General features: G+C 34.9%; 2 protein-coding genes across 2 annotated transcripts; both read left to right on the top strand.

The window, feature by feature from the left end:
* The first annotated feature begins 4,943 nt into the window (after positions 1-4,943).
* On the top strand, positions 4,944-6,885 carry LOC111901642 (cytochrome P450 81Q32). Its single transcript, XM_023897530.3, has 2 exons — positions 4,944-6,027; positions 6,140-6,885. The coding sequence occupies exons 1-2, from the start codon at positions 5,143-5,145 to the stop codon at positions 6,764-6,766; spliced, it is 1,512 nt and encodes a 503-aa protein (XP_023753298.1). The 5' UTR covers positions 4,944-5,142; the 3' UTR covers positions 6,767-6,885.
* Positions 6,886-15,677: 8,792 nt separating this feature from the next.
* On the top strand, positions 15,678-17,544 carry LOC111901660 (cytochrome P450 81Q32). The gene is made up of 2 exons (XM_023897548.3): positions 15,678-16,685; positions 16,774-17,544. The coding sequence occupies exons 1-2, from the start codon at positions 15,765-15,767 to the stop codon at positions 17,404-17,406; spliced, it is 1,554 nt and encodes a 517-aa protein (XP_023753316.1). The 5' UTR covers positions 15,678-15,764; the 3' UTR covers positions 17,407-17,544.
* Positions 17,545-18,038: the final 494 nt, after the last annotated feature.

Genomic DNA, 18,038 nt, shown 5'->3' on the forward strand with positions numbered 1-18,038 from the left:
ATATCATCTTTCATCTCTCATAATTCATCTCATATTTCATCTACCCATCTTTACCCAATATATTTATAGGTATAAAAATACATATACAGTTTAAATAAAGTAAAACGTGTATAAATCGTTTATACAGAATAGATATCTAAAACACAAATAATTGTCACATATAGCATGTAATTTATATTAAATACTTCATATATATATATATATATATATATATATATATATATATATATATATATATATATATATATATATATATATATATATGTGTGTGTGTGTAAGATAAAAGTAACTATGCATTCACTTGTTAAAGTGATAACTCGAAATTCGGGTAACGCTTCGCTTCTAAAAATCTTTTTTCGTTTGACGAAACTTAGTATCATTATTACTAGATTTTAGTCTAATATTTATTGCGATTAATTATTAGTCTAGATGTATCATTAACCCAAGGTCTATGAGCAATATTGTTTTTCTTGTATTTTATAAGTGTTAAATAATACTTTTCAACTATAAATCTTCCGGTTCATATCACACATTTCACACAAAATACTACCATTTCACTCCAAAAATAAATCAAAATAACCATCCTACAAATCTCACCCCAAGAGCCGTTTGAAACAAATCGCATGCGAGAGGTTCAAAAACACCGATTGCAAATATTTGTCTTTTGGATACCTGAGTATACCGATCACAATTTGATCCCTCTATGATTTAGCCCCAACCCAACAACTACTGCAACCACAACACTCTTGCTACCAACAAATACCATAACACCATGTAGCCCGTTAATCCAACCTTATTGTAAAAAATTCCCCTTCTACCCGAATACGTTTCGGGAAGCCAACCCCTACACCGAAAGTCGAATTTATTTGGTAAAACCCAACTTGAATAGGAACCCGAACCCTAATTTGTTCGTGAAACCCAAGCCGAACCATCCAACCTTAAAAGATAAGGAAAGGGACAAGCCGAAAAACAGCTGTTAAAGAAAAGGCGACCCCTCACCAATAGATATTAGAAGAATAGAAAGAATTAACAAAATCATGGGTAAAAATCTTGGAGGATCCCAAAACCATGATCGTGCAGAAAGAGGAGCATTTTTGGCGATGCATTAAAGAGCGGTTTCACATCGTTATGGGTCGTGGTGAGTACCGAACAAAAGACCAATTCACTAGCAAGTTTCATGAAATGAACAAAATGATCACAAAATTTAACGGGACATTTGTCAACTTTCTACGTCAACGAAAAAATGGTGAATACGATAAAACGGGTTTGGAGACGATGCTTGAACTTTATAAAAAAGGAAATAAGAGACCATTCAAATATATCGAGATTTGGAAATTTTTATCGCTTCCCCAAAGTGGCAAAAAGAGTATGACAGTGAAGAAGGTGGTTCGAAGAGAACCAAAGTTTTCGATACGAGTTACACTACTTCATCTAATGCTTATTTTTGGGTTTGATTTGAACGAAGAGGAAGATGAGCTTGAACTTGAAGAGATAGTCCGTCCCATGGGTTGAGATAAGGTGAAAAAAGAGGGTCTCCGTCGAATATATCGGGAACCAGAAGAGGAGATGAGATTCATAAGGTCGCTAATAATTTCAAATTTTATAACTGGAATTTCAAAAAAGAGAAATTAGATGAGAAAAAAAAACTCTAGATGATATATAAAGAGCGCGACAAGAAAAACAAAAAACTTGCGATATAAAAATTTTAACAAAAAACATCGATCATCTTAACGTAAATGAGCATAATATTGTTTTGAGGGTTAGAGAATAAATCATGAAAAAAAATATTACAATTAATATTTAATGGTAATTTTATAGTGTTTTTATTTAATTATCATTTTTACTTTTAGCTGTGTAATGGTTTTTAATTAAATTAATGGAATATTTATTTATTATTATTATAAATATTCATATAATCATTAAATTTAATTAAAAAAGATAATTAAAAGATATGATATATACATATCATTTTATTAGTTTTGTGGACTCATTAAAAATATAATGGATTGTGCTAATAGAGAAAATAGACACGGTACTGTAAACTAGAATCCAGAATTAATCTTTGCTTGACAAAACTCTTTTTGACTTGATGAACATATACGGATACAAACAATTGGGCCTCTACGAATGAAAACAATCAACCCCTAAGTAAACATGAGACCAAAATTTTATAATCCAAGTATCCAACTTTTACAAACTTGACCCATATCTAGTTATATTCCTTGTTATCCAACTTCTGCATTTTTTACAAAACAATTATGTTACTTGTATTATTATAATATTTTATTAGAATCGTTAATTATCAACTTCTACATTTTTTACTAAACAATCATGTCACTTGTATTATTAATAATATTTTATTAGAATTATTAATTATGTAGTATCTAATATGTTTTATTTAAATATGTATTGTATTTTAAATTATTAAATATAATAATTTAATTAACATAAAAAAATAAAAATAATTCGTACTAGTGAAACATTAATTCAATACTAATGAATACTATAATATTATATTTGGTATTTAGTTTTATATTATTTACCAATATTATATTTTATCGTAAAGTTTAGTGTTGAGGCATCAATCAATTTATACTAATAAAACTTTAACATCCTCTCTAATAAATAAATGTTTTTTTTTGTCACATGTCAATCTCTAATGAGTTTTAATACTTGTCATTTTATGATATTTTTTAAATAAATAATATATACATGTCAATTTATGGTTTTTTTTTTCAAATTTTAAAATTAGAAAGTTACATAATCTTATATGTATATATGTAAAATATTAAATAGAATAAATATTATAATAAATTGCAATTAATATGTTTCTATATTCCTTATTTTAAAATTTTATTTTAAAAACACTTATTATTTACATTTTAATATTTTATTTTCTTTAATCAACCCGTATAACACACGGGTTTAACATCTAGTGTGTGTGTGTATATATATATATATATATATATATATATATATATATATATATATATTCCTCTCTAATAAATAAAAATTTCTTAACCACATGTCAATCTCTAATAAGTTTGACGCTTGTCATTTTATGATATTTTTTAAATAAATAATATCCACATGTCAATTTATGGTTTTTTTTTTAAATTTTAAAATTAAAAAGCCACATAATCTTATATTTATATATGTAAAGTATCAAATGGAATAATTTTTTTAATACATTGCAATTAATATGTTTCTATATTCCTTATTTCAAAATTTTATTTTAAAAAATACGTATTATTTATATTTTAATATTTTATTTTCTTTAATCAACCCGTGTAATACACGAGTTTTACATCTAGTTATATTTTATATTTGGTGTTTTAGTATTATTAATCAATTGTAAATAAATATTAAATATATAAATAAAAATATGTTTTTTGATTTGACAATTTTAATGAAAAAAACTACACCAAAAAATTAAATAAGTTAGAATTTGTTTTTTTTGCTTTACTATTAGTCGAGTTTTTAAACAAAATGGGGTTGGTGAAAAAAATATTTACTATCTAGTATAGTTTGAAAAATATTTACCAAACTAGTGTTTTTTTTCATTTTTTATTTATTTTTCAATATTTATTATTGTTTCTCTATTTATTTAAAATATCAGCTTTTTTACTTTTTTTTTATTTCAGTTTTATTACTATTTATTGTTTTTAAATATCAGTTTATTTTTTTATTTTATTTTTATTTCAGTTTTTTTTAATATACATTTAACATAAATATCTTCTAACACACAAAAGAGCTTTATTATTTTGGTTCATTATATGTCTATTTGATTAATTTTTTTCTACCATTTATTATTTTGGTTCATTATACCACCATAACTTGCAGGTTTCTTACCCAACTATTCACTTTTACAACTTTGCACAAAGTAATAGTTGTGTTATCAAATTTTGTCTGTATCATTTTTTTTACAATTTTGTTTTCACATGTTTCGAAATAAAAGTTTTTATTGATTTGGAAGTTTGTTTTCTAAATGTTTTTTACATATTTAGTTTTATGCATGTATTTTATGTTTCTTTCGTTTTACAAATTAGATTTTTTTAAAATTTTGTTTTTTATGTTTTTACATATTTGTTTTTATGTAAAGACATAAAAAATATGTAAACTTTTGCTTTTTATATTTTATTTTCAATGTAAAGAAACTCAAGTAAAAAACATGCAAATGTTGTATAAATAAAGACATGAGAAAAAACTTTCTTTCTATAAAGGATTAAGTTTTAAAAATATATGTATAAATAAAACGGTAAGAAAATTAAATTAAACTCATAATTACTATATAAACAGCGGAAAAAAATTACTCAAATAGGCATATAATGAAACGAAAATAATAAAGCTCTTTTGTGTGTTAGATGTTTATGTTAAATGTATATTAAAAAAAATCTGAAACGAAAATAAAATAAAAAATAAAGTGGTATTTAATAACAAAAAATAGTAAAAAACTGAAATATAAAAAGTAAAAAATGCGATATTTTAAATAAATAGAAAAACAATAAGAAATAATAAAAAATGAAAAAAAAACTGATAAATATTTTTCAAACTATACTAGATTGGTAAATATTTTTTTAAATAACCTCATTTTGTTAAAAACTCCTATTAGTGAGGTATCTTATCCTACAATCTTGGATGCTGTAACAAACTTATAGGAGACAAAGCACATTTGTTTCTGCCATGAACACATCACGAGAGAGCAGATAACCAAGTAATTATACGCCATTTGGGAAAGACATTTGTTTCCTACCCATCCATCAACATCTGATTCGTAGTGCATGAAAAGGACACCACATTAGAATAATCATCTTCAAAATGAAAGCTTACTAGAAAAATACAGAATGAAACAGGATCGAAAACAAGAATAATAGAGTATTAAATATTCAATCATCTTAACAACGAACATTGCGTTAATTAAAAAACCTGATAGCCGACTAATATCTTGGATGCAAAGTGTTCCTCGTAATACGAATCTATACTCTTGTGCTCATATATTTCTTTAATTGTCTAGTACGTATGTTTTCTTATATATATACCGATTAGTTTACTGCTTAATTACTTGAGTCTTGATATATACCACCTCGTAGTTCTTGATTTTATAGTCAAATTAAAAGCCAGTCGATTTTGTTAAATCTTTCCATGATGAATTGGTGCTCTATCTTTTTATTTTCTCTCTTCTTATACATGATCACCAACCATTTCATTCATATGTTCCATAGATTCCCACCAAGGCCTTTTCTCTCACTACCCATAATCGGGCATCTGTATCTCTTAAAAAAAACACTTCATAGAACCCTAGCAAAGATTTCCAACAAGTATGGCCCTGTTGTGTTTCTTGAATTTGGTTCACGAAAAGTCCTCGTTGTCTCATCTCCTTCTGCTGCTGAAGACTGCTTTACAACAAACGATTTAGTCTTTGCAAATCGGCCAAAACTACTTGCCGGAAAACACCTTGGTTACAACTACACCACTCTTACTTGGGCCTCGTATGGACACCATTGGCGAAACTTAAGAAGAATTGCTTCGCTTGAAATTTTGTCCAACAATCGTATTCAGATGTTTACAAACATTCGTCGTGATGAGGTTCTCTCTCTAATGTCTACGTTACACAAGAGCTCTAAAAACCCTGGATTCGTGGTCGTTGAAATGAAGTCATGCTTTTTTAACGTTACATTGAACACGATAATGAGAATGATCACAGGAAGGAGACGCTTATATAGCGACAACAAGGGAGAACCAAAGGCTGCGAGAAAATTCCAGGAAATGGTGGAGGAAACTTTCCGGTTGAGCGGTGCATCAAATATCGGAGACTTTGTGCCTCTAGCAAAGTGGATTGGTGTAAACTCGATTGAAAAGAAGATGGTAAAACTAAATCAAAAGAAGGATTCCTCCATTCAAGACATGATTGATGGGCACAGGAGGATGAGGAGTCATGATTCTTTGACTATCATCGATGTCCTGTTGTCCTTGCAAGAAACTGATCCGGAATACTATACAGATGAAATCATTCGAGGCTTGATACTAGTAAGTCTTCAAAACACATATCGTTCTGGAATATCGATCATATAGATTTTTAAGTAGGTTATGTTAATTAATTAACCAAATTTTGTGGATTAATTATGGATTCAAATTAAAGGTGATGATCTCAGCTGGAACTGATACTTCAGCAGGAACCCTAGAGTGGGCTTTAACTCTTCTACTGAACCACCCGGAATCCCTAAAAAAGGTTGTTGACGAAATAGAGAAGAAAGTGGGTTCTTCAAGACTTATGAACGACTCCGATCTTCCTAATCTTCCCTATCTTCATGGAGTTATAAACGAAACACTTCGTATGTGCCCAGCTGCACCACTGATTCCACCCCACGAATCCACAGAAGAATGCATCGTCGGTGGTTTCCTCGTCCCACCGGGAACAATGCTTTTGGTGAACCTTTGGGCGATGCAAAATGATCCGAAGCTGTGGGAGGAGCCGGAGAGATTTAAGCCGGAGAGGTTTGTTGATCAGGTTGAAGGGCAGAGGGATCATGGGTTCAAGTTTATGCCGTTTGGGTCAGGGCGAAGGGGGTGTCCTGGTGAAGGTTTGGCCATGCGAATGGTGGGGTTGACCCTAGGGACACTGGTTCAGTGTTTTGAGTGGGAGAGAATTGGTGTGGAGAAGGTGGAGATGAAGGAAGGACCTGGTCTCACGATGCCAAAAGCCCGACCTTTGGTAGCTAAATATAGACCACGTCCGCACATGGTGGATCTTCTTACTCGCATATGATATGAGTTTGCGGAAACAATGTCCAAAATTCAGCCATCTAGCTGGCTTTCAAAAATTGGGTTTGTAATAGGTGTTATGAAAAATGTTATTATTATATTAATTATGTTCGAAAGAAATATAAAGAGAAAATCAATGACAGTTTTCTGAGATTATTTTTAACAAAAATAAGCTAATTTTTTTAATTTTTACAAAACAACAAGTTTGTAATGGTTCCTAATGCAAATTTTTTTTTTTGAAAAATTAAGCATTTTGGAAATCTATCAAACCCCGAGCCAAGGTTTTTGTTTTAAAAAAAAAACAACAATAAACCAAAACGGTTACAAAAACTGAAAGTGTTGTTTTTAATTTGATAAAAATCAAAATCACTCAAAAAAACCGAATCGCATATATATATATATATATATATATATATATATATATATATATATATATATATATATATATATATATATATATATATATATATAGAGAGAGAGAGAGAGAGAGAGAGAGAGTTGAAACGCCAAATTTAATCTTGCTGTTTTTATTAGCTATCTCATTCACCCTAAGATTGTGTGCTTTCAGAAAGTTATAGAGATTCGACAATAAGTAAGTGTCGAAGTTTTCCTGAGTCTTGATTATCATGAGTCTTGATTATCAGGCATATATTCTTCCATTCCTTCTTCATCCCTAGGATGAAAGTGATATTAAACTCGATATTGGTATGGACTACACCATATCTGGTACACTTGTAGATGGGCTCATTGAACTGATCATAATAGGCTTCAATTGATTCACTCTCCTTTTGATTGAAGTCGGATAACTTCGATAAGCATTGAGTCACATAACTTTTCTTAGTTCGCTCATTCCCTTGGTATTTCTCTTCCAGAGTGTCCCATAATTATTTCGTAGTCTTGCAACCTTGAATATAGTTATACACAATTGGCGGAAAAGCTCCATGTAGTTGTCGAAGACATCTCTTGTAATTGGCCTTCTTCTTTTTTCCTTGAGCAATCATATCTTCAGCAACACCATAATTTCCTACCGCTTGAATAAGATCAACACAATAAGGACCTTTTTCAATAGATTGCCAAAGATCTTCATTAATCCCGTTGATATGGTCTTCCATACAATCTACACATTGATCGTAATACTCTAGAAGCAGCATCAAAATCTTTTTTTAGATCCAAGTAGCTTAACATAGTTCATCACAATGTTGACATTCAAGTTTGCCATTAGATCGAGAAAAAGAGGATAAACTTGAAAAGAAAGAAATCAGATACAAAACGATTGATAAAACGAATACAAAATCGTTTAATCACAAAGATTGAACAAAGAGTTACGTTTCCACTTTTAAAATGATTGAATCGAAGTGAATGAATCAATAAGATGAAAACGTGATCAAGATTCTCCACTTGATTTGTGGATTTCTGCTCTGATACCAATTGATACTATGTTTTTAACTATGTCTCAATCAATCGTAATGTAAATCAGAGTAAGTAAGAACAACTAGAGTAAATAAGATTTTTCAATTCAGCATAAATCCGGAATGAGTACAAATGTAGTTGCAGAGAGAGAGAGAGAGAGAAAGAGAGAGAGAGAGAGAGAGAGAGAGAGAGAGAGATAGATAGATAGATAGATAGATAGATAGATAGATAGATAGATAGAGTAAGCTCAATGCGCAAGAATGCAAAAGTTACAACACACTTATGTACCTATCCTATTTATAGGATACTCACGTATAAAAAAAAATACAAGGACTTCGACACTAAAATGCGAACCTATAAATATTCCTTGTAAGTACATATATAACGAAGTCTTATGAACCCTCTTTATTTACAAGCATTCGTTACTAAGAACACCGCCGGAGGTTCGACATATCACAACACAATTATACTCAACACATTGGGAGGTACCGAAGTCTCCATTTGAGATTCAAAGCTTCCTTGGTTTAGCAAGATATTATCAGAGATTTATTTAGAATTTCTCCAAGATTACAGTTCTTTTGAATCGGTTGATGAAGAAGAATGTCAATTTTTTATGGGAGCCTGAGCAACAGACGACATTTGAGACATTGGGACAGAAGTTGTGCGAGGCTCCAATACTAAACTTTCCCGAGGGTGTGGATGATTTTGTGGTTTATTGTGATGCTTCGATTATGGGATTAGGTGTAGTACTTATGAAAATGGGTCATGTGTCTGCTTACACTTCGAGACAGTTAAAACCTTATGAGGCGAATTATCCTACTCAATATTTAGAGTTGGGGGATGTAATATTCACCCTCAAGATTGTAACGACATAAATTTGAAAACAAAATTTTCATTTTAAAAATCACATAATTCTCATAACACATTTCACAAAAATCTCGTTTATTTTTATTACAACATAACTCCATAATTGTTTGATTAATAATCCAGGATCCTCGAAATATAACTATTTCTCTGGTGTGTACAATCAAGCCGGTGCCTTCCCACGATCTTGAGAAAAACCTGAAACACATATCATATAACACGGTAAACATGAAGCTTAGTGTGTAAAGTCCGTGTTTCTAGGCTAGGCATTAATATTGACATAATGGTCTAGGTTAACCTTTGTAACTCATTTAGAAGAAATGAAAAGGAATTATGTGAATTATGTGTATTCTGCTTAATTATTAGGGCTTAATTAATTAAGAATAAAAATAAACGTCAAAATTAAAGTGTGAGATAAGCCCAATATCTTTACTTAAAGTTGTAGTGGTCGAAACAAGGATTTCGGGGATATAAAGAATACCAAAATCCGAGTTATAACGAAGAAGTTATGACCTGTCGAAGTTTCGCGACAAAACCAGCACGGTGCTGAATGTCGTAAAAAGTGAGTTTTCGATAAACTACTTTTTAGCCTTAGTAATCTAAACGAAAATCGTAGTATTCGTTAAACCGAGAAGTTCGATAAAAAGAACGCCCAAATCTGACTTAGTATGAAAAAGTTATGATTTTCGAAGTTTCAGCTTAGCAATAGACAGCTAAAAACTCGAATTTTAGATCGAGCGATTTTTAGCCAACACAACCTAAACGAGAATTGAAGGTCTCATCATTAGGAGCACAACGGTAAAAAGTCTGACGAAAACGGACGTCGGATGAAGAAGTTATGAATTTTTAACGGATTTCCTGTCCCGGTCTGTTAAAAATAATAATATAAAATTTAAAATCAAAATTAGCCGACGAAGTCTAAACGGAAGATATAGAGCGTAATTTTAGCTACGCGTGTATATAAAGAATGTCAAAAACGGAGCTCGTATGCGAAAGTTATGGATTTTAGAAGTTTTGGCGCGAAAAACGAGAAAAATCCCCAAAACCGAGGAATTTCGCACACGTGGACTTCGGCCACGTCACCCTCGCTTCGCATCCGACACGTGTCCAGAAATTGTTGAGTCACCGAAGCCACCTGGCGAGGCGTGTCATGATCTTCTTGAGTCTGAGGTTCGGTCCAGTAGAAATGCGACGCGTGCCTCTTCCCTCGTGCGTCCGAACCCTCGCAGGTGCCACGAACCCCCCTCATCAGATCCGGACTTCGGTCCAATCACAAGCTGCCAGCGAGGCCTTCGCACGTGCAGACCATGTGCGAGCCACCTCCCTGCGAGCCTTCGGATCTTCGCCACCTGGAAGCTTCTCAGCCGTCCGATCAGAAGCTCTTCTCTATAAATAGAAGGCTACGAGCTTTCTCGGATATTTTTAAGAAATTGCCATATTTAACCCCTAAACCCATATTTTCTTCATCTTAACATCCCACAAAGCCCCGGTATCGATTGTAAAGTCCAGAATACTCCACGAAGTGCCCGAGAAGCCCAGAAAATTTATCTTTTCAGTTTCGAAGCCCGACTTTTACAAAGCCCGGTTTCTCAATAAAACTCCCGGTTTTATTAGAAACGATCGTTTTAGGAAACGAATTGCTGCCCGATTATCATCAAATCATGTGAGTGTATAGTCACTTTCATTTTACACATAGATATGAAGTAATTACCTTATAATACGTGCTATATGTAGATATATTAATTGTTTATTTGAGGTGACTATTGAGTTAACGTTTTATACAAGTTTTAAACTGTATAAGTATTTTTATCTACAAATATGTTGGGTAGAACATGGGTAGATAGTGATGTGTGATAAAATAAAATTGAGGAGAGGCCTCGATGAGTTTTGAGATCCAGTCATCTAGCGGAGTTTGGAAGACGACCACGGACTTTCTAGACAGTCCAGTGGGAAACATTAGCAGGTCCGCAACCTGTAGGTGTTAATGAACTGAGAGTGTTCATTCGTTGTACTCCATCCCCCTCATGGTTGCCTTTAGGACATGTATGGCTGGGGAAACCCCTTAGCAGCAATGTCCATCCCGATGATATTCTTTAGGCTAGGTCCCTTGTGATAAGTGTTTAGGGACATAAAGTAAGGATGACGGGAACGGGTAATCAGGGTTATTGTTGATTGATGAACTTAGTAAGTTTATTATTATTGTGGGTTGAAAACCCTATATGCTCACCATGCTCCCAAGCCTGACCCACTCAACCTTTTATGTTACAGGTAGTGGACCCCGAGCATAGTCGGAGGACAATGAGGGATTTTTGGATTATAGGCCAGTAGTTGTAAATAACTGTTGAAAGGCTTATAATGTCTTGTTTATGCTTTTGATCTGTATCGGAACATGACATCCCGAGGTTTTGATATGAAATGAAACTATACATTTCTTAAAGAAAGTTTTGATAAACTTTTATCATGTTTTGTTTTGGGAACAAATTCCGCAACATCTTTTATAAAGATTTCTCTGATTTTATTATAAAAAACATAAATTAAATCGGTCTTTTCTGGCCGAGAAATTAAGGGATGTCACATAGTGAGATCCCCAAAATACCACACATATCTCAGTAGCCTCTCATGGCTATACTCAGATAAGATCCTCCAGTCAATGTGTCTCAGTAGGACCCTTTGGTCCCAAAACTCTGGTGGACCCTCCGGTCCCAACTCAATAACTCATAATAATAATAATAATAATAATAATAATAATAATAATAATAATAATAATAATAATAATAATAATCAACATAATTCACAAAGACATAATGCAGAATATCACAATACACAGATAAACACATACGACAACTCAGTCACACAAGGATACCACTCATGGTAAGTATAGTGAGAAGACTCACCTCGGATAATGAACAACCCCTATAAACGCTGCTGCTACGCACCGACCTCTAACTTTGAGCCAAATCCACAATTAACCCAATTAGGAACTAAGTCCAAACTCTCACTCATTACTGTCATAAGGTAGTCTACTAACCAGCCCATCAATAACCTAAAACACATTGGGCCCACCAAGGCCCAATAATAAATGGGCTCTCCCGAGGCCCAACTCTCAAATCTAAATGGCAAGCCCAATTCAAGGGCCCAAAGAACATATATATAATCCTATGGTCCATAACTCTATTACAACAAGCCCAAACTCTAGCCCTAACACTCAAGGCCCAAAAATGAGACTTAGCCCAAAAGTCCACAGTGAGGTTGCGCGGGGCGTACCTCCTTTGGTACGCTCAGCGTACTCACGAATCCAGATTGGCCATCGTGGGCACTGGGGCAGTACGTGGGGCGTACTGGAAATACGCTCAGCGTTCTCCCAATATTCACTCTTTCTACCCATTTGGTCTTAACCAGTTAAGACATCAACTCAAATCCCAGATCTTGACTCCCCAATGGCTCTTACTCCATAAAGTCAGTGACTTTCAGACTTTGCATGGCTGAGAATGTCACAAACACCCAAAACACTCAATCTCTTATCTCAAAAAGCTCATAACTCATGCATGGCTTGATTCCAAAGTCCAAGAACTCATTTTTATGGATCCTCTCCACTAGAAACACTTTAAAGGACAAACATTAGGCTCTGGAGTGCAAAAACTCATAAAGCTTCAAGCTTTGGGACCAAAAACCCTAAAATGGACCTTATCAAGCACAAATTAAAAAGATGGGAAAGATTTGAACTTTATACCCTCAAATGATGCTCCATCCACAGAAAATCTCATATCCAAAGCCTAGACTCCAACTCTATTCTCTTCCATGCTCATTCTTCACTCCAAAAATCCCACAAGACACTTATAAGCTCACAATAGACACTCAAGCTCAAAGAACGGGAATTAGGGTTTTGAGAGAGTTGAAATCTGGAAATGATGGATGGATATGAAGACATAATGTTCCTTAAATAGGGACACTCCAAATTATTAGGGTTTCTTTCTGGACCTAGTAAGCCCAGCGTACCCTCTGGTATGCTCAGCGTATTGGACGACTCCACTTTAATTTCACACACATGAGTATGCTAAGCGTACACACATGTACACCCAGCGTACTCAGCTGCCATCTTTCTAAAATAAGGGACTCATCCTGCCACAACTTCAAACTTCCATCGCTTCCTCAATATAACTCTGATTTCTAATGAACCTCATACCCACGGAAAGGTGACGAGATGCCCTACGCTCCTAGAAACTCATCACAACCCCGAGACTCCCTCATGCCCGGTTTGCAACCCACGAACCCTAATCACTGACGATCCGAAATAGGATGTTATAAAGATTTGGCAGCATTACTTTTTTGGGGTTATGTGTACCATCTACATGATTACAAGAGTTTGTGATATTTGATGGATCAACCGAACCTGAATATGAGGCAACACAGATGGTTGGATGAGGTAAAAGATTATGACTATGAGATCTTGTATCATCCTAGAAAGGTCAACGTAGTAGCCGATGCCTTGGGTCGCAAGGCGACTAGCGCTCTTATCAGAGACCTATGCTTGAGGATGATTATCATTTCACCACTGTTATATTTGATCAAAGAAGCATAGAGTAAGGGGTTGAAGGAAGAGAATTGGAAGAAATAAAAGATTAGGGGTCATATTTTTTCATTTGTTAGAGATAGTCGTGGATTGTTGACTTAGTGTGATAGAGTGTAGGTTCCTGTTTCTGGTGAGATAAACAAATTCACATAACCAATTTTGGGTAATCAAAGTGTCAACCCTTTCCAAAGAACATCCATCTTCCTTTTATAGAAGGAAAATGATGGTTGGAAGATGGTTATATACAAAATGGCGCCAAAATGGGTGGTTACAATGATGGTTATAAGACATAACCAACTATTACATCAACATGATGACATGACTTTTTTCGATGGGAAAATGCGTTGCCCCTTGGACCTCGCAAGGGGCACTGTCCTAGACCTTGTCAGAGGTGCTGCCCTTTGGAATCGTGTTTCTAGGGGTGTTGCCTCCAGACTCCTATATTCTTGATTTTACATTTATCACCCCGAATCAATATTAATAATAATTATATTAAAATATGTTGATAACACTAAAATCACCAACACTTCCCACGAATGCAATTCAAATATGATCATGTTTACACAATCTCACTATGATTGTCAATCTTCCTGCATAGATTGAAAAACTGATTTCCCGGCAATAGTTGAAGAAGAAGCAACAACTAATGTCTGCCGGTTGTTTCTACGATTTTTCGGAGAAATCTTTGTTTTTTCAAATAGGGCAAATGACTTAAAAAGGTAATGAAGTATCAAAATTGTACAAAAAATACCATTATTGTTATTTTAGTATAAAAAATACCAGGTTACCTGCTATTGTAGGTTACCCGGTTGTTTTTTATTTATGAGGAAAATAACATATATTTGGAATAACTCGTGGCTTTCCCCTTCATTATTTCACCAAAATTGAAACGATCTAGGGCTTTCCCCTGCCACCATGTTTGAGAAGAATGAATCTCCATGGTTGTAAGCAAAGATCCAACTGCAACAAGATGCGTGTCTCTACCCACTGTCTTGAAATCTACCATCAAAGAGTATGCTTGATCACCATTGAGCTTTGATCGATTTCATAAGCGGGATTGCAGGAGCCTTCAAGCAATCCTCCAATAGATCACTGAGACCTTCCCTCTTCACACCTATTTTCGATTACAGGTATCCCCCTTGACCCACCTCTTCACCCATTTGATTCGATAACAACCCTTCATTCTCCTTTCCTTTTCATGTTTTCTGCAGGTTTAAAGGGTCACCCTTCTTGATTTAATCACCGTCCTTCCTTCTCCTTTCTTTTTCGTGTTTTCTGTAGGTTTAAAGGGTGAAGAGGATGTTGTATAGGGTCTAGAAATTTGGAGATGAATGTGTGGGCTTGAGGCTCGATAACGCGTGGGTGCTCTGTAATTGGGGTGACATGGGATGGCAACAGTGGAGAATGAATGGTGTCGATGGTGGCTGTAATGCAGGTGGGTTAAAGGGTGTGGCTGTGATGGAGAAATAAGGGGGGTTTATAGTGATTGAAGGTTGTAAAGGTTATGGGGGTTAACTGTGGGAATCATGTATGGAAAGTGGTGGTGTTCGGTAGTTCAGGTAGGGGGAAGAAAATGATGAAAGTATGTGAATGGAGGTGGGGCATTTGGTGATAATGTAAAGCTGCTTATGTTGGATGATAATGGAGGTATAAGGGTGGTATTGGGTGAAAATGGTGGAATAAGGTGATGGATTGATGGTGGTAGATAATTACCTTGATTACCCGATTACCATGAGGATAAATAAGAACAAAGCAGAAAATTAAATGGTATTTTTTATATAAAATCTTAGTTCATTGGTATTATTTTTTTTTACTAAAATAACAATAATGATCATTTTTATATAATTTTAATATTTTGTTACCATTTTAAGTCATATTTGCTATGATAATTTTTTTTTTGTTAAACTGTTGGCCCACATAAATAGTTCTTCCCATTTTAAAGCCAGCTGTGGGTGTTTTTATGATTTTAATAAGAATAAAAAGTCAATGTTAGTTATATAAACAATAAATTAAAAGTTGAGTGGGTAATAAATATATACTATTTAATGATGGTAATAAATTCAGAGAGAATAGGCGGTGGGATGAGGACAGAGGACTATGTATAGATAATGATCAAATGAACAAACGAGAATATCAGTGATCATCTTCCACATTGGAAATGGCACTTGAAGTCAACACCTATCTCTATAGTTCTATTTCAATCCTTCTTGCTGTGTATGTTTATCTCCTAACAAAACATCTACTTCACAAGCTCCATCGTCTTCCTCCTACTCCTTTTCCTATACTCCCTCTGATAGGCCATCTACACCTCCTAAAAAAACCTCTTCACCGATCGCTATCCAAGCTTTCCGACCGCCATGGCCCAGTACTTTTCCTCCGCTTCGGATCACGTCGTGTTCTTCTTGTTTCATCGCCTTCCGCCGCCGATGAGTGCCTTTCCAAGAACGACGTCGTGTTTGCCAACCGACCTCGGCTTCTCAGCGGGAAGTACTTCGGGTACAATTACACGAGCCTCCCTTGGGCTCCTTACGGTGATCACTGGCTGAATCTCCGCCGTATCTCCGCCTTGGAGATCCTCTCTTCCACTCGCCTTGACTCCCTCTCTCGCATCCGTCTTGATGAGACCCGAACGCTGACACGTCACCTGTTTTTGTCCGCCGGCGAGAATCCAGATCAGATATTGGATCTGAGATCGGAGTTGTTTAGCTTCATGTTTAATGTAACAACAAGGATGATTGGAGGAAAGAGATATTATGGTCCGGACATCGGGAAATCAGAGGAAGCGAAGAGGTTTCGTGATGTAGTGGATGACACGAAGCAGGTGAACGCACAGTCAAATCTAGCGGATATGGTGCCAATTTTGCGGTGGTTTGACACCGGAAAATTAGAAAACAGGTATGCGGCGGTGCAAAAGAGACGAGATGACTTCATGCAAGCATGGATCGATGAACTCCGTGCACCAGATGATTCGGCTACTCCGGAAGGGGAGAAAGTGAAAACATTACTTCAAGTTCTACTATCTCTACAAGACAGAGATCCAGAATACTACACAGACAAAGAAATCAAAAGCCTTTCACTGGTATATAGTAGTATCATAAATCATAAATGTTTAATCCGCCATTGACATAATTAAGCTTCATAACTTTTTGTTTTCCTCATTTGATTAGGCTCTGCTACATGCCGGAATAAGCACTTCAGTGGAGACGATGGAGTGGGCAATGTCACTTCTACTTAACAATCCACACGTTCTAACAAACGCACAGAAAGAAATCGACAATCTTCTTGGATCCGATCGTTTAGTCGAAGAACCAGACTTGTCAAAGCTTCCTTACTTACAGTGCATCATCAAAGAGACCCTAAGGATGCATCCAGCGGCGCCATTACTTCTTCCTCATCAGTCATCTAAAGATTGCATGGTGGGAGGCTATCATGTCCCACAAGGTACGATGTTACTGGTGAATGTGTGGGCTTTACAGAATGATCCTCGGACATGGGATTCTCCGGAAGAATTTAAACCAGAAAGGTTTGAAGGTAAGGAGATGAATAGTAGGAACGTGAAAGAGGGGTTGACGATGATGCCATTTGGCTCCGGCAGACGGCGGTGTCCCGGCGAGAACTTGGCGTTACGAATTATGGGGTTAGCGTTGGCGTCGATGATTCAGTGCTTTGATTGGGAACGTGTTAACGAGGAGTTGGTGGATATGAAGGAATCGAATGGGGTCACTGCACCCAAGGCCCACCCTCTGATGGCTAAGTACAAGATTCGATCAATCGTTGTCCGACATTTATCTCAAATCTAATTAACAAGACAAGGAGGCTGTTTCCAATATGAGAGCAATGTATAACTTCTTGAAAAGAATTTCTTAAATGAAATTTTAACGTGAAGTAAGTAAGTTTTTCAAATTGATTTTCAATCTATTAATCATGTAAAGCTTCAACGACCGATCCAGAAACTCTCGTAGGTTGGGGCATTAATAATTGCTATATGATCTAACTAAGTTTAAGAATGAGTCAAAACCGGTGTGCTCGAGAATTTGGTATTTTTTATATTAATGGGCCTGTTCAAAAAATGTGACAAAAAGGCAATCTATTCCAATTTCAAATAATCAATCTTTATAATGGGATTAACTGTTAGAAACGGGAAAAAGTAACACGGCCTTCTTAATTATGAGACATATATTTAATATGAAATAATCACTTGAGTAATTTTAACTAGTTTAAGTAAATAAACTTAAGTAAATAAACTTAAACGTTGACACGATATGACGCAGAAATCAAACGGATAAAGCTAGGGTCAAATTTCTTTAACCCGTTTAGTGTTTCAACTTGAAACGTTACGATATGTTTACAAGGTCTAACCTCTAAAATGACTAACCTGACATAAACCCGACATGTAATAATATGTAATATTGGTAGAACTTAAGATTGTCTA

Source organism: Lactuca sativa, chromosome 6, assembly GCF_002870075.4.
Source record: "Lactuca sativa cultivar Salinas chromosome 6, Lsat_Salinas_v11, whole genome shotgun sequence".
Lineage (NCBI taxonomy): Eukaryota > Viridiplantae > Streptophyta > Magnoliopsida > Asterales > Asteraceae > Lactuca > Lactuca sativa.

What these genes read in the sequence shown, in the direction of transcription:
- LOC111901642 (XM_023897530.3), top strand. Translation starts at nt 5,143, where the DNA reads ATGATGAATTGGTGCTCTATCTTTTTATTTTCTCTCTTCTTATACATG. An exon ending in TCATTCGAGGCTTGATACTA is followed by an intron (nt 6,028 to 6,139) that starts GTAAGTCTTCAA and finishes TTCAAATTAAAG; the next exon opens with GTGATGATCTCAGCTGGAAC.
- LOC111901660 (XM_023897548.3), top strand. Translation starts at nt 15,765, where the DNA reads ATGGCACTTGAAGTCAACACCTATCTCTATAGTTCTATTTCAATCCTT. An exon ending in AAATCAAAAGCCTTTCACTG is followed by an intron (nt 16,686 to 16,773) that starts GTATATAGTAGT and finishes TCATTTGATTAG; the next exon opens with GCTCTGCTACATGCCGGAAT.